The sequence below is a fragment of the Lates calcarifer genome, unplaced genomic scaffold (genome assembly GCF_001640805.2).
Source record: "Lates calcarifer isolate ASB-BC8 unplaced genomic scaffold, TLL_Latcal_v3 _unitig_1737_quiver_1373, whole genome shotgun sequence".
Lineage (NCBI taxonomy): Eukaryota > Metazoa > Chordata > Actinopteri > Centropomidae > Lates > Lates calcarifer.
In genome coordinates this window covers 1-25047 of record NW_026115725.1, presented here as the reverse complement: position 1 = coordinate 25047, position 25047 = coordinate 1, and the positions used below count along the sequence as shown (strand labels likewise).

The following is a 25047-nucleotide window of genomic DNA, read 5'->3' as shown; positions in this document are numbered from 1 at the left end:
ACTAACTGTTGCTTTCAATTGAACTAATCTGCATATCATTTTGTTTTTGTAACAAAAACTACAAGTTACATTCCAATAACATGAAGCAGCTGATTCACAGCCAAAACAGATACTGCAGATGAAGGATTTTCAAGAACAAAGTCACAGTAATAGTATGAAATGTAGTTGAAATATAGCCAAGATCTATTGGACAGATGATATAATCAGGGATGCATGATGTCCAATCTAGTGGATGAATGATTAATTGTAATTTAAATTAGATGTTACCTGATGTTACCATTTTTTTTCCTGTGGGGTTCTCCTTCTACAGAAGAATTGGCAAGATATTCCTGAGATGCTTCGCATTTCTGGCCATCCGTTGGCCATCTTGGTTTTGTGTCTGTAACACACTCTAGTGTCCAATGTGGTGGCTGATGTGCAACTTTACCATCCAAACCATGCATATACCACTATGCAGAGGTTACATCAATCATATACATGGAGAGGTTAATACATGGAAATACATGGATCTTCACCAACAACTTCCTCAGATAAGTAAAACTATGGATACTGTATTTCAGTGCACACTTCTTTGGGGACAAGGCAAATATTACAGGGCAGAAGACCTCAGCTGCACTGTTAACACACTGACCATAACCACTTTAGAGTTCAATAAGAGTAGCACCAGTGCTTAAGCAGCCAACCAAAAACTGATTAACATCAACTGCAGTGGAAATAAGTAGATGGAAGCGCACAATTAACAAAACCTATGGAACAAAAATGATAAATCATAGGATTAGTAATTTAGCTAATTGATGTGAGATGGAGGATGAAACAAAAACCGCATATTACGCAATAAACACTGTGTAAGATATTCCCTAATATGTATTTAGTTATTTCATTTATGTTTCTTAGATCAATGTATTACTGCTATTGTTGTTATTGTATACGATACTTTTGTTTTTTTTGTTTTTTTACTTTGGGGTTCAGGTATGAAGGGTGGATGAAACTATTATAAGGGTTTGTAACTATCTTCACTTGTAACTATCAAAAAAAGAGTATTAAAAAAGAAACAATAAAGGTTAAATTTTGAGATTTTACACACAAATAAGCTGTATTTCATCATAGTAAATATAAAATGTATGAGCAAGGACACCGCCTCTGATTCTATCAGATCTATTTCTGATCTTGGTCTCTGAAAAATAATATTAGTGTTGCAGTTTGATGTATTCCTCAGGAACAGAAAAACTATGAAACAAGTATGATCCAGGACTCAGTAGAATCTATTCCACATCATCACATTACACACTGAGCTAATTTTACAGAGGACAATATCTTCCTCCAGCTTGAACAAAGTGATCGATGTTGCGACGGGTAGCACAGGGTCGACATTATTACACCACACAAACGCATTACAGCCGCCTCCCGACGACTCCTATTAAATTATCCCTCTGTCCATTCCTCCAGCAACAGAGCATCCAGCTCAGGGAAGTTAACACTATTTACAGAAGGGTGTATACTATGTGTTTAAAGGTTGTTGTAGGTGTACTGGAAGAAAAAGAACTCATTACATTTTGTAAATGAACAGTCCAAAGTGCTCACTTATTTCCACTTATCAGAAAGAAATGCAGTAGAGGCAAAAGGAGTAAGGAGTGTGATGATAGCAGCTGCTCAACATCTCAGCAAGGCCTGACACCGAGCGTGTAGCTGTTTCCTTTGAAAATGATCTACGAGCATATCTGTCAGTTTAATAGAGCACCACAGCAACAACGGGTATTGTTTCATTTAATTTCCACTGCTGAGATTTAAGCTGTCATCAATAAGAGATTAAAAGGCATCTGATTAAAAATGCCAAGCAGAGAATGCTGCATAAAATTAAAAGGGTAATGACAAAACAATTAAGCTTCTTGGTGATGAAAGTGTTGGGGCTGATGGTAAATTGATACTTGGTGGGGAGGGAGGAAAAAAAGACCTGCTGCAACATTTATATTATGTTTCAATTATGCTAAAGGGGAGCATAATTGGTTGAAATATCTACTGTTGGAACACAAAAGCGCAGCTTGGCTATATGAAGGGTACATGGAGTTAGTTATGTGCCTGGAGCTCTCCTTGACCCATATTAAAGACTTAAGAGTAAAATGCTTCAGGCCTAGTTTGCAGATTCAGTCACTTATGAGAACAGACACTGTGTTTGTAGATAAGAAGAGGGAAGAGGAAGAATGTTTTTTCTTTGACAGCAAATAAAAAGCTTATAGACATTGACATAAAAAAGGATTGGACGTACGCTGGGATGCCGGCTCGTGCCAACACTTCGGCCTTCATGGCATAGAGGCGTTCGCTCTTACTGACACCCAGCTTGATCTTCACTCGGTCGTGGACGTTGTCATGGAAGAAGAAACCGTTGTGGATGACAAACTCAGCATTGGATCTTGTGCCGTAGAAGATGTAAATCTACAGGAAGAACATAAAAATCATCACATCCTTTGCAGGCTGACACAGGGCTTAAGACCCAGGGCACATTGGTTGTGAAGTGGGACAGGTCGACAATTTAATCAGAGGACTGACACAGTTAATTCACACACATAAAACATTTAAATACCATATATTTTCATGGGCTGTAGCCCTGTTTTTAGGCTAATATTTACTTAAATCTTGGCAACTCTACATTAGCTATTAGCAGATCCTGTTTGCACCAGAGGCAACAATGACGTGGATTACTTTGATACTGAAGTCTAAATTTAATGATTATGGAGCAAGATGATGTCAGTGACACCAAAAGCACTGACAGGAAATGTGTACAAACAGAGAGAGGCAAGACAGACAATAAAGACCACAGCATAAGTAGTAACAGCATAAGCAATAGTAACCTGTTCGTTCTCCTTGTAGTCCTGCAATGCCACACACTCACATCGATCATCCTCCAGGTTGTAGCCAGTGGTGATCTGCAGATAAACAATCATCTTTACTGATTCAACCCTTACCAGTGGTCAAGAGACACATTTTAATATTTATTACAATAACTTTTTCTCCTTCACTGGCATCCAGGAATACATGTGTTTTTCTTTTTTTTTGAAAATTCTGTGTTTTCTGATATTGAAACCATTTGTTACTGTAATGTGTCATTTAATCACAATATAGGGACACAGTGTCCAGAGTTTTCAATGAGGTAATCTTAATGCCTTATTTGTAATTATAGCAGTGGTCAAAATAACTGCCATCGGTTTAGAATAATCTATGTACATTGCATTCAGAAAGTATTCATACCCCTTCATTTAAAAAAAAAAAAAAAAAACTTTTTTTTTTTTTTGCACTGCTCTAAGGAACCTTTGATGCAGCAGAGTTTTTGTAGCCTTACCCAGATCTGTGCCTCAACACAATCCTATCTCTAAGCTCTGCATGCAGTCCCTTTGTCCTCATGGCTGGGTTTTTGGTCTGAAACACATTGTTAGCTGTGAGGCCTTAAATGTGTCTTTCCAAATCTTGCTCAATCAATTGAATTTACAACAGGTGGACTCCAGTTAAGATATAGAAACATCTCAAAGACAATGAAGAGAAATGGGAGGAAACTGAGCTAAATTTCAAAGTGTAATAGTAAAGGGTCTGAAAACTTAGGTCAATGTGATATTTCATTTTTCCCTTTGTGGTTAGAGGTGTACATTGATGAGGGAAAAAAGTTAAATGTTTTGTTTTATTTTAGTATAAGGCTGCAACATATCAAAAAGTGGCAAAAAAGAGTGAAGGGGTCTGAATACTTCCCAGATGCACTGTAAGAGTGTGTGAGTGTGTGTGTGTGTGTGTGTGTGTGTGTGTGAGAAGAACACTTTACCAGTCCATTAGTGTGATTACACATGTCCCAGACGGGGATGAGGGCCAGAGTGACCCGGCTGCCGTCCTCAGTAGGGATCTGGTTCTGACGGGTCATTACAGAGGACACTGCCCACCTGTCACATACATCAACTAATCACTGTTCAGTACAGTGGCATTTATTTACTCCACTGATAGGGATCATGAAATCCTGGACAACAGCAGAAGAGGGAAATGCAGCAAATCAACACTGGTATTACCATGTAGAAGGAAGGCTTGCATCAGATGAGGATGAAGGGAGGAAAGAGAAAGATGTAGGGTGAACAAAGGAGATAAAGATGAAGAGAGGAGAGAGAATGATGGAGGGAGAACAGAGCAGGTGAAGATGGAGAGGGGAGGAAGAAATATGGACGAAGACGTTTAGTATGTTTAGTATCTAAACGACATTATTTGGAGATTAAAAGTCAATATGAATTTATCCCTCATTGAACAGGAAAACTGAGGGAAAATGACTGAGTACAGTGGGTTAAAGCTGAAGCAGTGACTCTGCGTGTAAACAGTGTCTGGGTCTGAAATCTCTGCTCCATTCACTACAATATCATGCACTAATAACAGTACAGGGTCTAATTTTGGACACAGTCTCAGACTGTAAAAGCTCTGTTCTCCTGAGCCATTTAACTGTGCCACTAAACCATCTTTAGGTTTATTAGGTTAATCCATCCATCCATTATCTATACTGCTCATCCTTAAGGGTTGTGGGGGCGCTGGAACTACATTCAGTAAGTAATTAAGTAATACAGAGCAAAACTATTTTAAATATTAGCCTGCAAACCTATCAACAACTACTATCAATCCTTTACTGGTATTCCAATATAATTTCAAGTATGTTCCCCTGTCTACCCTGTATGTGTTCACTGTGTTAGCAAGAAGGAGCTGCATTACTTTGTTTGTTAACACTGAGCTGAATGCATAGCTGACACAAGGGGTTAGTACCAGTTCCATGGTGGATATCTACTGCAGAGATTCATAGTCAAGTGTCGCTAGATTGATCTAACAAAAAGTAACCCTATCAAAGCGTAAAACCAGAACTCTATAAATCTGGCTACACCTTGAATACAGCAGTTCAGTTTCAGATTACTTAATAATAGTAATAGTACCACAACACTGAATTGTATCATACATGATCATATTCCCTACAGAGACTGTGTTACAATCTGTTTTTGTAATACAGAGTGACAGTGAGGTACACACATAGTGTTGCATTATTTAATTTCGATACTTGTCATGGTGAATGTGGTAAGCAGAAGGTTTGCTCTAGATATGTTGCAGCTAGATGTGTGTTATTGTGTCTCCAACTTTCTAATGACTTAACTCTCAACCACTCTCTCCACCAGCAGTGCAGTCTCCATGTGGTATCTTTGACTGCCATATCAGATTCCTTTTAGGCACTGTAACCTTGTTTTCAGATGTTAGCATTATACAAGGTTATAACCACAGATGAGACAGATGTGCAAAACTGTGAAAATATGAGCCAAGTTACACTAAACCAAAATTATTTGTTTCCATTTTTTCAGTTTACATGAACAACACACACACAATATGCAGAAGATGTGAAAAATCTGAAAACTGGCCAAATAGGTACTGGCACAATCCCCTGCCCCACACACACACCAACCTGTAGTCATCAAATGTGAAGCTGTCCTTCAGGGCCAGTTTGCTGGCAGCAGGATGAGTCTGGGGATGGAGGGAAGAAGGTGGATGAAAGGAAAAAGGAAGAGAGAGGGAAAAAAAAAAAAAAACACAAATCAGTGTGAGGAATTTCATTATGCATTTATGCTGGGGGGGCTGCCTGACAGGGACGCCTAACAAGAAGGACTGGGAGTAGGGGGCCACCACTGGGGCAAGCATTTGTGTGTGTATGTGTGGTCCGTTGTGTGGTGCAGTGTGACACTCGCCCCCCCCCAATACATCACTGTCAACTTAATTTGTTGTGGCCAGCAGCCGTCATAAATCTGCCTCATCAATTTGGGCCTCAAACACGGTGTGTGTCTGTGCTTGTGTGTGTGTTGGAGACTGTGTGTCTGTCGATGCCACTGGTTTCTCAATTTAAAGCCACAGCCGTCACCTACCACAGCCATTTACAAACTGTCCTGAGCTTAAGCAGGAAAGAGGGGGTAGGGGTGGGCGGGGCAGGGGAGACAGAACAACTGCTGAGTACTAAAAGAGTATATGAGGAGGAGTAGTACTAGTATACTATGGGCAATTAGTGCATAAAAGGATGTGAAATACTGCTGACATCATTTCTCGATACACTGATATCTAGTTTGGTAACTCTGCCCTCACCTGATAGATACCGGATTTGGTATCTATCATAGTTAAGCTCTTAGGCACAGTGCTGGGCTGGGAGGTCATCTTGGCAAAGCATACATAGATAAATGTCTCATGTCTCTATTCATTTCAACAAGCTCTGAAAATCTATTTGCAGAGATTTTCTTAAGCATTCTTAGGCATTCTTAGGATACAGATGGTAATAATATATCATAGTGCATAATTGGATGAAAAGTGGGGAAAAATTTAATGGATGATTCATGGTATCAGGCCCATTGTTTTGTCCACCTAACACTCGATGTGTAAAGATATTATGTTTATTAAAGAAAAGGAAAAGCAGAAAAGCCTCACAAGTGAAAGGCTGGAAAAAAGGAATACAGTATGTGGCTTTATTGTTTAAAATATACTAAACAATTAACTTAACTTTTAAATTGATCTCTTATCGGCCACAGGATTAAAAAAAAAACATCTGATGCTGATATGCATCAAAATGCTGAATATCGGCGCCGATAATCGGCCCGGCTAATAATCGGTCTATCCCTAGTTTCTACAAAGTATTATCTTTTGGTTTGTCAGTAGCAACACAAGTTCAGTTGTTATACATTTCTTACCAGAATGCACCTTGGGAGCCACCATTTAGTTCCTTCCTTTGATTTTTTATGCAGACATACTTGTGTCTTTGACTTTTAATCGAGTGACCTGTTGCTTTCTACTAATGGGTCATCTGAGAGAGTTCCGTGCCAATCCACTGTCTATGCATGAAACCTTAGACTCACAATATCTCCACCCAGCTAACTCAGCAGATACGGGTGACCTCCAGGCTTTTTGCAAGAATATCAATGTCAGGTCAGCCTTTTTTGACTTTTTTGACACTTTAGGCTATAACAATATACTTAAACTCATCAAAATCTAAGTGAGTAGGCATTCACCTCTCAGAGACTCTGAGAGGTGAATGCCAGAACAAATTCTGTCTTATATCTAAAACATGGACTTGATGAAAAAAACAGATCTACCACTTCATCCAATGCTGAAAGGCAGTTTTGGTTGAAAGAATGCACCAAGTAGTCAGCATTATTGTGCATATCAGGGTTAAAATGGAAAATGACAGACATTTTTGTAGTAGAAATGTGTTAAAAGATCTGAGAGCAATGAGGCATCAGCAAGGTAAATCAAATAAAACACAGTTATGATTAGTAATGAAAATCAATATTCAAACCAAGAGTAAAAACGAGGTACACAGTATGCTCTCTGATATATATATATGGGGCCTGATACATGCTGAGCAAGCAAAACTGTCAGTAACATCATCAATGTGAATGTTATAATCACCAGCAACGATAAAAATGGAAAGCTTGAGGACAGAGGACAAGTCAGTTTTTGGTACTACAAACTACCACAGTGGACATCGGCTGCTGACACAAACGGCAGCGACAAGGGATGGAGAAAATTAATCCATGACGTGGAAACACCACAATCCACCATATGAACAGGAAAGTTGGGCAACTGTACACCTGAACAGCAAGTCCATCATTGACAAACAGAAGAGTGAGCAGAGCAACACACTGCACAGGTAAGATACAGTGAGACAATCGGGCAGTGGCAAAGCCAAAACACAGATACCATCACAACTGGAACTAACACTGCTATTACATTTATTATCAGTTTAATAGTTGTAAATCCAACAGATGCAGATGACAAAAGAACTGGCAGGTGATGTGAGAGTGTTTAGATGGAAGCACAGAAAACTCAAACTTCCACCGGTAGCCGAGAGGAGAGATAGCCCTGACAACCAGATATTAAGTTAAAGTTTGACTGAGGGGCCTGAGATGGACATGGGAATGTAAAATCAGCTGAATTCTCTATGTCCACACACACACACACACACACATTAAGAGGGAGCAGTGCACGTTGAGCTCTTGATGCATTAGCATTCAGAGACAAGGGTCATCCATCATGTGCCATTGTGAGTGTGTGTTGGAAGTGGTTGAAGGTATGGGTAAACGTATGGGCGTGTGCGTGTGTCCATGCAATGCATGAATTACCAATTGAAGTGGACTACTACCTTGCTTTTGATTTCTGTTAGCGAGGGACTTAAATCAGTAGAGAAGAGGTAGTTAGCCTTGCTTAGGTTAAAATGTTAAACACTGAAAGCAGAGACCAGCTTCAGTAAATAAATGCCACTAAAACTATATATTGTTAATTTTTTACATTCTATTTTTAAATGGGTCAAACAAAGAAGATGTAATAAATTAGTGACATTTATTTATAGCTGTTTCCCTCTGCTGCCAGTCTTTATGTTAAGCTTGGCTAATCACATCCTAACTCCAGCTCTGTAAATAACACAACCTTACGGTATATACAGTATATTAATCTTCTCATCTCTTAAAAAGAAGGTGTATTTCCTTTCATTTGGAGCCAAGTAAAAAATGGCCTTTCCAGACATAATTTGAGACCACTGTGGGCCAGTGTGAAGTCTTGCTGTAGATGCTAATGGTGCTGGCCGATGCTTTTATTCACAGTGCAAAAGTGCTGGAAAAATTATCTTCTGAAAATAAATTCTGTAGCTTTTTGCAATGTTTTATTTGCATTCTGTGTGAAAGTACTCATGACAAAAACAAGTTTGAAAAAAATATACTACCCCACCTTTAATTTTGTTGTAGATTTAACTGTTAATGACTAAAACTTACATTTTTGCCCAGCTGTCTACACACTACACAAAAATAACCCATAATTACAATTACAAAGAGAAAACATTTTTAGAATTTTTTGCTAATTTTTCAAAAATCAAAAACATTTACAACTCTTATTTACTTAAGTATTCAGACTGCTGATTCAGTACTTCGCGGGGGACTCTTTGGCAGTAATTACAGCTTTGAGTCTTCATTAGTCTCTACAAGCCTTGCACACCTGGATTTGGGCAGTTTATACCATTCTTACTGATAGATCCTCTCAAGCTCCATAACATAGATGGGACTTGTTTGTAAACTGCTATCTTTAGGTCTCTCCAAAGAGGTTCTATGATGTTTAAGTCTGACCTTTGGACGGGCTGCTCAAAGACAGTAAGACACTTGTCCCAAAGCCCCCTATAGCATGATGCTTCCACCACCATTCACCATAGGGATGGTATTAGCCAGGAGATGCGTAGCACTTGGTGTTCAGACATAGCATCTACCCCAAGTGTTCAGTTTCTGTCTCATCAAACCAGAGAATCTTTTCCTCACATTCTCAAATTCCTTTAAATGCCAACTTAAAGCAGGCTGTCATATGTCTTTTACTTTAAGTAGCTTCTGTCTAGCCACTCTATCATAAAGATCCTACTTGATGGTGTGCGGCTGAGAAGGTCATCCTTCCAGAAGGTTCTCCTATCTCTGCAGGTGACTGCTGGTCACCCCTCTGACCAAGGCCCTTCTTACTGCGTGGTCAGACAGAAAACATGTTCTCACTCTGTCATTATGAGCTACTGAATGTAGATTAGTGGGAAAAATGTCAATTTCATCCATTTACAATCAAATCTACAACACAGTGTGCAAAAAGTGGAGGTGGAGGTCTGAATGCTTACTGAAGCCACTATAGATCATTGTGTGTGGCTGGACAGACAAAGGACTGGAAGAGGGAGGAGGTGCAGGGGTGAGGGGTAGAGAGACAGAGATAGAGAGAGAGAGGTTTTTGAGGAAGGTACATTCAGGTCAGTTCAATTTAAAGCCAATGTGACAAGCTAATTTTCCAGCCCGGTCATCTGAGGAGGAGGTGGGGACAGAGTGAGGGGCTACACGAAGAGGAGGGGTGTGTGTGTGTGTGTGTGTGTGTGTGTGTGTGTGCAAGGAGATGTATCAAAGATGAGGGGACAGGACATGCACACCTTTACGGGCCCTCCTCACTCAGTCTCTATCTCAAACACACACAGAGCTGTGTGTGTTTATGTACATGTGAGTGTGTGTGTGTATGTGTGTGTCATGAGAAAACCTCCTCTTCTGATAGACAAACTCAGAGTAGCATCATTATTAAATATAAGACTCTACCATCCAAACCTCACAATCAAACGGTCTTTATACTGTTACTGTTACTGTGGTGACTAGGGCTGCAACTAATGATTCATTTCATTATCAGCTAAAGAAAAGCATTAAATCCTCACATTTGAGAAGCTGCAACCAACCAACCAACCAACAGCAAATGTTGGCAAATGGCATCTCCCCTAGTAACTAGGCTCTTTGTGCTTTTTCAAATCAAAAAAGTCTCACATCCAAAAATGACTAAGTACACATGAACAAGTTGTGATTGTGAACAGGTTTCATCAACCTTATACTTACATCACTAAAAGCACAATTTCCCTATTTTTTCTGTACACACATTCTGCAAATCATTGATGATGCTATCAGTGTTTCTCTGGACACACTTATATACAAACTACAGATGGAGGTCTGTGTATGCAGACATGCTCCATATATGCTCACTAGAAAAGATTATGGCGACCTCCTTGTCTCTTGTATTTGGCTAAACAACAAGAAAAGTCAAAAAAGAAAACATACAGTATGCAAAATAAGGTCCAATTAACTTTTCCTACGCATGTGCTGTTAGTAGCAGTGGTGAGGACTGGTTGAATGGTCAATTTCCATCACTTGGGCCCACACAGCCATGCAGACACAGAAACAATTAACTGGGCTTTAACATATGATACAAGATGTTTGTTAAACATCACCTCTTTAATCATTTAAAGATCATTTATTGACTGTGTGAAATGCTGATCTTTCTGTGATGTTTTTTGCTATGGCAAAGATTGCTATACCACATAATTCCCACATTACATTTTAGCACTACAGTCAATTTGAACTTATACAGAGACTGGGTCTTCCAGCCCTCTAGTCACTGTACTGGCAGCAATGCAGATGCTGTACCAACAACTGAGACACATGTGATTAAAGAACATCCCATTCAAATCTCTGTCAATAGGTTTACTTATGAAATATAATTAATCCTTGTACAGTACAACCAAAAATCACTATGGCTGACATCAAAAACGTTTCATTATTATAATAGTCTCTGAAACAGAAATCAACATAAATCAAATGGACAGCATAAGAGCACTGAAACCAACAGTAATGGGTCAGTGACCAGAGCTTCTTCAGCACTGGAATTCTTCACTGACTTAGACTATTTAAAACACAACACTCCCACTTAGTGGAGTCCACCATAACTGCACTGTAAAGTAACAAGAGCAGTAACCTAAGCATTTATCTATGGTTACTCATGATTTCTTCAAGAATTATTCAAATATGACACTTGTGTCATATTGCATAATTAGTTGAAAAAGGCAAAACATGAATCAAACAAACTACTGAGATATACCAATAAAATTGTGACTGTTATGTTAATGTGCAGTCATTCTCCTGCCTGTTCATCATGTAATAAAAACACATAGATGCTAACAGAAAGAATGACCCCCTTCTGTGGTGAGAGAAGAAGAAGACTTCAGAGAGTAGGACTGTGGTGAGTTCTGATTAAAGCTAAGCTGTCATCTCACTACGGTTCACATTAATAATGGAACATTAGCATATTTTCAGAATACTATCCCACAGTCTGTCGTCTGGGCCCGTTAACCAATATTTCATCATACACCATAATAACTGTCCCTGTTCCAGTTGTTGGCACATTAACACTGAATTGACTTTTCCCAAACTGAAAAGTTATGCTGCTGATCTTGGTATGGAAATTACTGTCATACATCACATTATGATTAAATGAAGTTTATATGCCAAACAAACTCCAAAGAAGGTCAAATGTCAGTAGCCATTATCCTTAGTTGATGACAGGTCAGATTCATCTGTTAGTTCAGCTCTGTCTGTCTTTCCTCCTCTGTTTTAAGGGGTCACTCTGTTTCTACAAACTAAACCACGGATCTTGTAAATCTATACTCTGACCAGCTGTTACTGTGGATTTTACTTCATTTTATCAGTATGGTTTTCCAGTAGTTGGCTTTCTGATCATGTAGCCGAGACATGCTCACATCTCCTTAACTAGCAGAGACACTACAGCAAGTTCTGAGATCCAGTTGGTTTTAATCCATTCAATTAAATGAGGAGAAAATAGGACAAAGGACAAAAAGTGTTAAAAAATATAGTCTTGCTTCAGGAACTGAGAGGTACTGGTTCAAAGTCTTCATTCTATAATTGGATGCACAACCTTTTTGAAAAAGTAGCAAATGCCACAGTGGAAACATTCTCCATCATAAAACCTTAATGAAATAACAGTAACAAAGTATCAATAGTAAAATATCTTCAGAGGTGTGGTTTGTTCAGTGTTCACTGCTGACTTCTAGTGTGACTTCTCACACCAAAACAGGTCCAACATTAGTGACAGGTGAGAGAGAAATGTCAATTATGCACAGTTTGTACATGCCCACAAAGTTGGAACTAAATTGAACACCTACAGTGAAAGTCCCATTCATATTTCGGAGTAGCTAATGTAAGAGAAGAGTAGTGACTCACAGCTGGAGATCTTCTACAGCTTGGATCAACATAAAACTACTAGTTTAATCATCAGAACAGGAGATGAACAACTGTGTTAGAAAATATCTGCTATAATAAAAATGATAAAAAAGTCAAAGGCGCAAGACTAATGGACACAAAAGCTATGACTCCGAAGGTGCATTTCGTCGATAAACATCCAATGGCAGGTAGAAGCTTAAGATAACACTAATGAGAAAATTGAAAGCTGAAAGATGTTTTGTTCTCAACTTCTGCATGGCAACAGCAGGCAAGACTTGGTAGACTTGTTAATAACTCAAACTGCCAGCCATAGCATAAACTTAAAGAATTGTTACATTATCGGACTCCTATGTGTCATATGTTCAGTAGCAATTTGAAATGTTGGTGCAGAATGGGAAAAGCAGCCCCTCACACTTCACAATTTCATTGGGTAAAAATAATTGTGGTAGATGTAAAAATAAGTGGGGTGTATGTCCAGGTGTCACAAAATCTTAACTATTTCATGTACCTTACCTTGTTTAAACTCTACCACAATTTAACTTATTTCATATTAAATGGAGAAATAATAAAGCAACCAACCAGTACAACAATCGGCAACTGTCAAAAGTTTTACAACACCTCTATTTTTCCAGCTATTATTTAAATTTACATAATTCAATGTCCTAGAGTTTCTGAAGTGAAAGCATAGAACCAATAATTTAAGATTTTAAAAATTGAACACATTCTTGATGTTCTTTCTAAAGTGGAAATCAGATACTACTCAGAAAGTTGAAATAAGTTGTTGCTTTGCTTTCACTTTCTGTCCAATTCATCCCAAACCAGCTTCTTTGTTTTAGTCTGGAGACTGACCATCATGTGACACCTCCACCTAGCTCTTTTCTTCTGACGTTACTTGCTTTTTTCTCACCATTCTGATAGCAATGTGCAGTACTACTGTCCTAATAATTACCGCCAGAAAGCTTTTATATGAGTATAGAATCTACATGATCTAATGACATTTTTGGAGACCTATTTTTTTTAACCATGGGCAATTTACCACTGACCTTTGGACCATTTAGGGTTATTCACTGGACTTGAACTGCTTAAATTTCAGTAAAAACTGGAAAAATTGGGGTATTCTTAAATGCTTGACCTGTTGCGTATCCAGTATTTGTGTGTTAGGGCTGTGCGATATGACAAAAATCTCATATCACGATATAAGTCATCTCATATCCCGATAACGATCTACATCGCCTATGCTACAGAGGTGGTCCCACGTTTAGGAACCAGCTCCTGGATTTGCTAAATATATGTTTCTACATAAAAAGGGATAACTGATAGGAACAAGTCTTTGGAATCTGTGCAGTATTGATTAAGAGCGGTGAACCCGGACATCATGAACAACTGCTCCAATGTAAACAAGTGGTTCTGCTTACCTGAACCAGTTTGTAGAAGTAGGCATACTGACGTGCAGTGTTTTTATACTGGCTCAGAACATCCTGCACTGCCTGTGTGCCCAGCAGCAGCTGCACTTCATCCTGTTGGTAGTATAACGGTGTGTCATACTCCTGAGGAAGACTGCGAATGTATGGCAGCCAGGATGAAGCTGGGTTGGCCCGCTCACACAGCAGGTGGAGGGCCAGCGTCACATTGCCCATAGCCTGTAGGATCCGGTCCTGGCTGTACAGAGGACCTGAAACACAGAGGTCACAGTCAGTTACAGGATAACATGACGCTCCCTTGAGCAGACTGGAAATCCTGAGTTACTGCTGTTGTAGAGGATGTTTTCACATGCTGAGAGTAAAGACATGTTCCACACATCTTAAAGAATAAGAAATTAGAGCAGCCCTTGAGACAGATTTGGTGATTTACAGAATGCCATCTAGATTAAAACCTGTGGAAGTATCTTTCAACATGTAATGAGGAACTGCGTCACACAGTCAATCTAACCCCTGCAGCAAACAAACATTAAAAATAAGCCTTTCTTCAACTGTTAATGCACTGTTCCTTTTAATTTAGTCAATTTTAAGAGTGGGGATTGCATTTACTTTCTTCTAATTCACAAATCAATAAAATATGAACTTTGCTCAGGGGCGGCAAGACTTTTGCATACTACTGGATTTGTAGCCTAGATATGTAATATGGAAAATAATACTGAAGAGTATTCTTTACATGAAATTGTTTTAACAGAACTCTGTTTCTAGTTTTCTTCTTTTCTCCTATAAATCATATCTTTCATTGTGGAAAATAATTCTGATTTTCTCCTTCAATGGTGCAATTTCTCCACAAACACGTTTGATCCTACGAACTCATCATCCAAAGTCCTCACCCAGCTCAGAGTTCTGGGCCGACTCCACTGTCATCAGCATCTTCCTGGGAATCCACAGGAATAGTTCCTCTGCCTACATACATACATACACGCACGCACACACACACACACACACACACACACACACAACAACAACAACTTAAGCATTATGTTGCTCTGCCAACCTGCTGCAACAGGTGGCAGGAGCTCCTTTGCTGTGATATAAAAAAAACTAAATTATCAGCAGCATATTCCTTTAAAAATCCTTCCATAATGTCAAAAATTAACAAAGTTATCACCACTGTGTTGAGCTCACCTTGATGTCTCTGGTGGCCCGCAGGCCGTAGCCCTCTGCACCGAAGTTGGTCACAATAAAGCTGTCACAGGAAGCCCCATTTTCCTGAGCCCAGGACATCAGGTCTGGGAAGTAGTCCTCCCTGCTGCCCTCAAACACTACTGACATACCTGAACACACACACACAGAGAGAGAGAGAGAGAATGAGAGAGCAACAATAAATAATTTGTTTCTACATGCTTTGTTCTACCACAGTGGTGTCCCACCATCACAGCTGAACCCCAAACTGATCCCTCACATTTAACTACACTAAAACAAGTATTGCATTTCATACTTCTTCAGTACCATAAGATAAAATCAACAACTGCTTTGACTTGAATACTTTAAAAAAAAGTCAAAAATGTAAAACATTGTGTGCACACATGTCCTCACCTTTCTGTTTCTTACGGATCTTCTCCACCAAGCCTCTGATCTGGATGTACTCCTCCCACTCTTTACCAGCAGAGGGTGCTGCACTGCTGCATTCTGGAAAAAACACACAGCAACCATTAACACCTCTACTGTATCACTTCAACTGAACCATACAGCAAGAGGTGTCGCTAGACCTGTTACTGGGGCACGTGCCCCAGTATAAATGAACTGTGCTCTGGTATAAATGCCACGATTGCTTCTCAACAACAATAAATATTAATCATTGCATTAAGTCACATAATTCTACTCAAACATGTAGCAAGAGTGTTAACTCCAAGTAGAAGCTATAGCCCACCTATAGTGTCGGTGTGCAACACTGAGAGCAGTTTGAGGTCTGGTAACGTAACACAACAACAGCAGTGTTTCTCCTATCATTGTCTTGGCAGGACAGCCTGGTGGGGGACCTGTGCCCCAGTAGAGCTTTAAGCCTAGCAATGTGCCTGCATACAGCCAAACACACTTCAACTATGACATGTCAAACAGAAAATACAGTGAAACAGAAAGCCTTAAAACTGTGAAAGAAGAAATTCTTAATATCACAGATGAACTATTTATAAATTTGTCATTCAGCTCATTGATATCTGGTACAGTTTTAGAATTATTGTAGTTTCTATTTGACCTTTTTTTTCTGACAGTTTTTGAGTTTACAGGTGTCCATGGGCGCTCTAACCTCCAGTTCTTCTGCTTTTTCTTAAATGTTTGTACTTAAGCTCTTGTAGCTCCCATTCTCAATTCTCACCCAAAATGTATAAATCAAAATGTAGACAAACTTGTGATTACTTACTTGTAACCCACTTAAAGCTGAAGTTAAGTCTCTAGCTGAAAGTATGCCAAGGTAGTTGAATTTAAAAAAATATATGTTTTACAGGATTTGAACATTCCCTCCATTCATAATAATCAGCAGAATTTTGCAGAAAAAGCTGAATATTTCAAAAATAAATAGTAGAAAAAAGAAAAGTATGGCATAAATGTCCTGACAAAGCTGAACATTTTGATAGTTAAATGCTTTCTGCAGCTGAAAGTATACAGGAGTAGTTAGCAACCAAAAAAATGTACACAAGAATATCAGGATAAAAGATGAGTGCTGACTCAGCATATTGCCTATGCTTTCTTTCATTTGAATTAGCATGTACACACCTCTGTGAGCAGCAGAAAGTGGAATGAGTGAGTAAAAAAAGATATGTCCCAAGATAAAGACTGTGAAGGTGGAGTGGGTGTATGTTTGAGGTAAACGTACTCTGCAGCAGTTCAGAGATGAGGTTCATCATCTCTTTCGGGGAAACCACAGCGCTGGCTCCTGAGCCTGACTTCTGAGTCTTCACTCGACTCTTCTTTCCCATAGTGTTGGATGGACAACTGGGCGGAGAGGACACACCATTATTACTATTAGGATTTCATACTCTGCCTTACTGTCACTAAACATCATGCTTACCATGTGAAGTTAAAAGGCGGACACAGTCTTTATTTCAAATTGATTAAACAATTCATTACTCGTGTGGCAGTTTGTGTATAGTTTGTCCACTCTGCTCCACACCACAAAGTAAGGGAGGTACGTGAGCTCTAATAAGTGCAGAATGCCACAAGTCAACTGTTCATTAAAGTGTTTCTGAGATTTCCATATTCTTTCTTTTCTCCTTGTTTTGATATTTTCCCTTAGAGGGACCTATGTTTACTACCGCAAAGATCGTGTTATTTCAACATTTCAGTGTTTGAAAATGGCTTTGCATGGCTGGGCAATAATTAAATACTGCTGTTGTCCATCATGCTTATATTACCTGATAACAGTGTTGTTCTGCATATTCTTAGCGTCCATGTTATTGATTGATGATTGTTGTAGATTTAATTGTAAATGGTTAAAATTGTTCACAGACGTTTGGCATCCAGTCTGACAGAACTTGAGAGAGGATCTGCCTGTAGGAATGGGATAAACTACTGAAATCCAAGTGTGCAAAGCTTGTAGAGACTTACCCAAGAAGACACCAAGCTGTAACTGCTGCCAAAGGGACTTCTACAATGTACTGAATTAAGGGTCTGAATACTTTAGTAAATGTGAGATTTCTGTTTTGATTTTTAACAAATTTGCAAAACAATTTCTTAGATGTATTAATCCATTTACAATTAAATCTACAATAAAATAAAGTGTGCAAAAAGTGAAGAGGTCTGACCACTTTCTGAACTCTCTGTAGAGTTCATATTTAAGTGAAACTTAAATCATTCTGTTTAATAATACTTTCCTTTAACATAAGACAGCACATTGTTATTTCTGTATATTTTCTATTACCCATGCAAAAATATGCATGGCTTTCATGATTCTTGCTGGTGGTGTTACTTTTGTGCTCCTAAAACTTTCAGTAAAGAACACCAGTGCTACTAGTGTAAAAAGTTAAGGTGGAGCCTTGATGTCAATATTATATTAAAATTCTTCCTTTTTAATAAAATGTTTTCTCTTTGTCATTATTGGTGAGTGGAGATTGAAATAAAAAAATTAGAAAAAAGGTGAAGGGGTCTGAATACTTCCTGGATGTACTGTATTTAGATATACTTACATGACGTATAGGATAAGACAATACTGTTTATACTTTCCACAATGTATTTTTGGACTCTTTCAGGGGCCAAACTTGAACAAACTCCTCCAAAACACCTATCAGATCAACTTCAAATTTGGTCAATGCAAAATTAAGACATAAGTGATGCTATGTACAAAGTACAAAGCTTTTCAGTTTTTGTTGAGGGAGGCCATGGTGCCATGGCAGATTTCAATGTTTGACCCCATTACAGGAAGTTGTTGTAACCCACAGATACACTGTCCAGTATGGCTAAAACTTCAAGCTTGAGAAGAGCCTTGGCCTGAACACATCAAATGACTATATTCAGGTATAGTCAGAGTGCCGCCCACTAACAACAGGAAATAACATGTTCAATACTTTAATGTTCTCTTCCCAGCAGGTCGATCTGATCCACCACTAATGTGGTCAGTCAAGCACCAAGACCACAGTAATCCTTTACTGTAAAGATTGGGAATAGGCATCAAACAACCTTGCTGTGCCGGCGTTGTGAATTTCGATGCGTCACCATTCAATAGGAGGTAGTTGTAACCCACATATACAGTTATGTGAAAAAGAAAGTACACCTCAGACACATGACCTATTACACTGTGTCACTATTTACTCAACAAAGCTAGGCCAAAATGTAGGGGTGTAACGATACATCGATCTGTATCAGTTCAATAAGCAACAATTTCATAGCATCGATCAAAAATGAAAACATCAATCAGTCATCATACTGTAACGTCCCTCACCAAGGAATAGTGATAGACCGACTGGTTTTTTCAGGGCCGATACCAATCCTGATTATTAGTAGTCAAGGAGGTCGATAACCAATATGTGGAGCCAATATTCATTTGCAGTAAAAGTGAAAATATTGGCGTCAAAATTTTGAATAATACAAAAACCAACACGTAATGTTGTTTAAATGCCTTTAAGCATATGTTTATTAAGCAGCTTTTCAGATTTGCAACATGTTAAAGGTGTTTTTTTTATCTTAGAAAATAGACATCTTTGTTTTAAAATTCTAACAAAAAGTGCAGGGAGCTCTCAGGCTCAGCAGCATGTCTTATAAGGTTAAATGAAAACTTAACAAATAAATAGCTCCCTAAAGTTTTCTACAGCAAATTAAGTTTTCCAAAATTTCAACATAACTGAAATGTTATTTTATCTTTCACTTATCTTTGTTTTAAGTTCAAACAAAAAACAAAAAATGCAGGGAGTTCCCAGGGTCAGCAGCATCTCTTATAAAGTTAACTGAAATTTTAAATTAATAAATAGCTTCCTGAAGTTTTATAAAGTAAATAAAACAAAGTTAAATAAAATTTGCACAGAAATGTGAATCTCAAATTAATTAGTAGTCCCAATTGAGCAGCACCAGATTGTGGTGCAAAAAGCAGAGTTGTTCAGTGTGTGTGTGAGCACTGTGCATGCACAGTTTTCACTGCTGATTGGCTGTTGCTGTGGCTCTGTGTGTAACCAATCAGATGGTGCTGTGGGCGGGACAATGCTGGAGACAGCGTAGTGACTGCAGACAGAGAGGCAGACTGCCTCAGAGCCAGAATAACCCAGTTTTAAATTGGTCTCTTATCGGCAGTTGGATTAAAAAAAACGATGCCGATATGCGTCAAAATGCCGAATATCGGCGCCGATAATGTCTGAGCAGGCAACATGTTAACTAACCCTGGAATAACAGTACTTCAATTTAACAGTTGGAACAGCATTTGTTCACTAACATCAGTGTTTCCCCTACCATTGCTTTGGGACCTCCCACCCTCCCAAGAAAGACTATTTTAAGCTCAGTATATCAACATGTGGCACTTTATAGTGAACAGGACTTTATTTCCATTAAAAGAGAAGACTGTTTTTTATTTAAATGGCTGGTTGAGCTCAGGAATAAAAAAGTCAAATGATATTCTACTTGCTTCCTTAGTGATTTGATATGAATGGAAGTGATTCATTCTCCGCGCTCCATGTAGGAAATTACATCTTACTAGTTCATTCATTGTCAACAATCCCTAACGTGCGTGTGAAGGTGTGAGGGCCTGATCAGTGCTCTTAAATTTTTGGCCACTCGCCGTGTCTTGACCTGCATGCATGGCAGTGACCACCTAGCTAGCCTCTACTGACAGCCTGCATGTGAGATATGTGGGAACAGCAGTAAATTGTAGCATCTCCTGATGGTCTACATGTGACATGTATTGGGGAATTCTAAAAACTGTATAAAAAATAGCCTGGGTTACACTCTCCTCATCTAAACTGCGCAAGTCTCTCGTGTTTTGGTCACACACTTTGCCACCCACCGCCACATGTGCATTTTCAACCTGTGGCAAACACTAGGCACATTAAACAAAAATAAGCCTATCTATCCTTTTCCGCTCAAACTGTGCCCATTCTCACAACTAGCATACAGCTCTCACCTGACACAGAGAGAACCGGAGTGACTCACACTGCCTGTGTCTCGCTCTGCCCTCTGTTTTCATCAAGTGATTGCGGTTCAATTTCGATAAATCGTTCAGCCCTACCTCTTCCAACTTTCTGCAACTACTTTAATTTAGCACACTCACATCTTCTACAAAAGCCTCTCCTCTTAGAAGGTGAGTAAAAGTTTGCAAGAGCTTGAGTATCAACACATGGCTGTAAATGTGAACTAGTGAGTAGATCGGTCTTTGTGTGCAGCGAAAACCAATCTGTAGCCTCACTTAATTGTAGTCTGATTTAGCCACTTATTAACAACCACCCTTTTTAAGACATAAGAGCTTAAAAAAAAATCAAAAGTAGGGTATTTTTTTGACATAGTTAATGTAATTGAATAAAAAGTGAAAATGTCTTGAGCTTGTATTAACCCCAGACCCCATTGACTTTGGAATGAGGGAACCATAAGTGCTAACTTTTATCCTGTACCACTCTACTGACTACTGATTACAACTTTGCTTAATATTCAAAATTATACACAAGTTAAACTCTTTAAATGACCATTTTAAAACACGCTGTTTTCAAATGATGCAAACACAAGTCCACAGGCTGGTTCAGGTCTGGATATTCTTGACAGTACATTTCAAAATTGGGAGGAAAAATTGCAATTCAGATCGTGGATTGTGATTGGACTTTAGTTTCCATCATTGTAGATACATATATGCTGATTACATATTCACACTAATTTTTTTCTTTAGTTCTTGCATAACTCCATTCAATGCCTCATGAGATTGACAAACGTGTGAAGTCTGCCATAAATGTGGACTGCCATGCTGGCTGGTCATGTGATGTGACATCACTACTCCCAAGCCTAATAAACTTAAGCCAGTGTTATAAACTTAGCACAAAAAGTAAGGAAATTTGTGTTTGGTAGATTATTTCTTTGTTGTAACAATGCTTCTTGGCAAAAAATCTTATACCGTTGGAAAGCCTGTTTATTGCATTTTAAATGGTGCCATATTTGTAAGGAACAAGCATTTGTGGGATGAGCAGCAGAGCTGAGTATGTGGGTTGCGCTCATGAAAACTTTGCCAAATCTTCTCTGCCAACACCAAACAGCTTATTCTGCCATTGACTCTTGTTTGGTGTTTGGTGGATTGGATGATTGAAGTTTGAAGAAACAAAACATATTGGCAATTTAACAATTTATTCATTTTACAAACAGGAGCCTCAGTAGCGTGTGGAAGAACCATACACAGCCACAACAGCCTGGCACCTCCTCCTCATGCTGGTCACCAGCCTGGTCACACACCACTGTGGGATGGCATCCCATTCTTCAACAAGCATTTGTTGCAAGTCAGCCAACGTGGTTGTGTTGGTCACTCTGGCACGAACAGCACACCCAAGCTGATCCCACACGTGTTCAGTGGGGATGAGGTCAGGACTACTGGCCATTCCATCCTCTCTCAAATTCTGGAGGTTGTCTCTGATAAACCCCACTCTGTGGGGGGTGAGTGTTGTCATCTTGGAGGATAGAGTTCGGTCCCAGACTTGGGACATATGGGATTGCCACTGGTTGTAGAATCTCATCTCAATATCTCTCTGTATTGAGATTGCCTCAAATGTTTTTCACACTGCCTCCACCAAAAGATGTTACTCTATCGGTGCAGCAATCAGCATAGCGTTCTCCGCATCTTCTCTACACTCTGACCCTACGATCCATCTGCCATAGGCAGAATCTGGACTCATCACTGAATATAACGTTCCTCCACATGTTCAGGTTCCAGTGCACGTGTTGCCGACACCAGCCCAAACGGGCCTGATGGTGAAGGGCAGTCATGGCAGGCCTCCTGGCAGCTCTATGAGACCGGAGATTGGCTGCATGCAGTCTGTTCCGGATAGTCTGGGCAGAGAGCCGTTGGCCATATCGTCCTGCAAACCTTGACTGAAAATCTGTAGAGGACAACCTAAGGTACCTAAGTGCTGACAGGGTGAGGAAACAGTCTTCTTCAGGTGCCAATCAGGCACCTGATTGGCAGCACCTAGAGGTACCAGAAGTTTAAAACAAGAGTCAATAGCAACAGCAATATAAGCTGTTTGGCATTGGCAGAGAAGATTTGGCAAATTTTTCATGGGCACAACCCACATACTCAGCTCTGCTGCTCATCCCACAAATGCATGTTCCTTACAACACCATTTAAAATGTAATAAACAGGCTTTGCAATGGTATAAGATTTATTGCCAATAAGCATTGTTACAACAAAGAAATAATCTACCAAACACAAATTTCCTTACTTTTTGTGCTAAGTTTATTTCCCCAAGTATGCAAGGATCCATGTGACATAAATGTCATCATCGGAGGGAGTGCATGAGGCTGTGTGTGCAATTTGTTGTGTCCATGTGGATTTAGGGCCCGCACACCGACTGTATACTGCACTAGATATATTCTTGCTCTCTGAGTTTTTAATTTTTATGTTATTGTGCAGAGTAAAGCAGGCAAAGCACCTCTCCCTCTGGCATAAGTGTCACAATTTTGGAACATGCATACGCATTGGGATACTTAAGTAATGATCAACTGCACAGGTATCGAACGCATACCCAAAGCTGCTCCATAGAGACCAAAACCATATTTTGTGATCCGCTAATCTCACTCTGGTCTCAGTACCAGTCCGGCATTTCATTATATAGAGTAAGTTACAGAGTTAGTCCAATGGCTTCCACACCAGCAAAATGACATGTTTATACAGAGCAAGCATCAATGTCCACTTTATCTGGATCAGTTCAATTTCCTACATGCCTTAGCACAATAAGTAAGATTTCCTCCTCACTGTACAACTGCTCACCCTACATGCCTGCCACTCCACACTTTCATAATCCTCAGTTTACTGAAGCAGAGGAAGTGGCTAAGACCATTTTTGGCAGTTTGGGGTTTCTTTCTGTTTAATCTCACATTATCACCACACAGCTCCAGTGTGAGTGTGTGCATCTCACCCTCTCTCATACCACCCAGCTGCTCAGTGACATACAGCAGCAGTTGTCACTGTGGTCAAAAGCCAGTCACTTACAATAAGAAGAGAGCTTCAGGCAGCCACTGTCCTGGGCTAGTGCTAGTGCTGATAACTTGCTTGTTCTAAAATGATTTAAAATGATGACCAAAAATTCTCTAACTCTCTCTTTTAGGAGAAGAGTTGTACTTAAGGTTTTTTTGGCCAACTCTTCTTTCTTTGGTCAATGTGAAATCACAACAACAGTTTGTTCTCTTAAAACAGCTGCCTGCTGTGGCAGAAGACAAGGCAGGGTTAAAGCAGAAAACCAAAACAATGATCTAAGAGACTGAAAAACTCCACAAAGTTAAAAGGAACTACAGAGTTTGATTATGAATCTCTGTTGTTCATTACATGAGTGAAGCACTCATTTTCAGATAAATACAAAGTGATTTGATAAGCTGTTAACTTGCAAATATTGACTAGTGCAGTTTTAACCTCTCTTTATGCAAAAGGGTATTGTCTTTGTTGACTAATGGCTTGAAAAATAATATAAATGCCTGAACTTCTATATAAACTTACATAATGTAGAAATTATATGTTTACTTTGTCTGTCTGATTATGGAAATGACAAGTAACACACTGCCACAACCCACAGATCGGGTGCAGAACCAACTCTACTCCTCTGAAAGCTGTGGGATCAGACAGCTAGGTACACTGTGACAGTTCACGTTACTTCTAAAAAGTACAGGGATCTCTGATTGACTGAGATCCAACACACACACAAAACTTTGTGTTCCTGTCCAAGCCTAACTGAAGTGGGGCTAAACTGAGCTGGCTAACCCTACAGCAAAGAATAAAGCTTTTTTTTATAGTTGGACTACCTCACTCAGCCTGCTAATCAGTTAGCAACGTGGTTGGTCAGAGCCACTCTCGACTCCGTTCTGACGTTTCTGTCATATCGTTACCTACGTAAGGAGGTGTCGAGACTTCGTCTTAGTAGTAGCATAAAAGCGCTATTAACACGGTTCTCACCTCCAGCAAACAGCCCAGCACCAGTTAGCCTCTCGGGTTGTTGTAGCCTCTCCCGCTTAGGCCAGCAGCTAGCTTCCTAACATCGAGGACTCACGCCCATCCGAGCAGAGTCGTGGCGGGGCACGGTAACGTAAAGGGCTCATTCATCTGCACCGACTAACGTTAGCGGGCTAGCGCTTAGCTGCTAAGCTGTCCAGTAATAAAGACTCAGCCTCAGTTTTAGACGGGCTAATCTGTTGGGTAGCGAGCGCTGTCCGTCACAATTCCTGTACAGCACACACATTCACAGAGAATACGACTGAGGAACGAGTCATAACTAAAGCTTAAATCCAGCCGTAGACATTTTCTCCGGTTCACTCATACCTTTCCAGTGACACAGCAGCAGTTCTTCTATTCCTGCACATAAACCAACCTTGACTGGGTC

At 39.5% G+C, this 25047-nt stretch overlaps 1 protein-coding gene across 1 annotated transcript in view; it reads right to left on the bottom strand.

Moving 5' to 3' along the window:
• The window catches only part of LOC108890339 (actin-histidine N-methyltransferase), a 30014-nt gene extending 5034 nt beyond the window's left edge, over nucleotides 1-24980 (bottom strand). The window contains exons 1-10 of the mRNA XM_018687204.2: nucleotides 24624-24980; nucleotides 16884-17002; nucleotides 15608-15700; nucleotides 15197-15345; nucleotides 14902-14974; nucleotides 14009-14265; nucleotides 5459-5517; nucleotides 3806-3920; nucleotides 2847-2921; nucleotides 2264-2430 (exon numbers count right to left, since the gene is read on the bottom strand). Of these exons, the coding sequence (XP_018542720.2) occupies nucleotides 2264-2430; nucleotides 2847-2921; nucleotides 3806-3920; nucleotides 5459-5517; nucleotides 14009-14265; nucleotides 14902-14974; nucleotides 15197-15345; nucleotides 15608-15700; nucleotides 16884-16986 (1091 nt within the window). The 5' untranslated portion in view covers nucleotides 16987-17002; nucleotides 24624-24980. The remainder of the gene's footprint in view (nucleotides 1-2263; nucleotides 2431-2846; nucleotides 2922-3805; nucleotides 3921-5458; nucleotides 5518-14008; nucleotides 14266-14901; nucleotides 14975-15196; nucleotides 15346-15607; nucleotides 15701-16883; nucleotides 17003-24623) is intronic.
• Nucleotides 24981-25047: the final 67 nt, after the last annotated feature.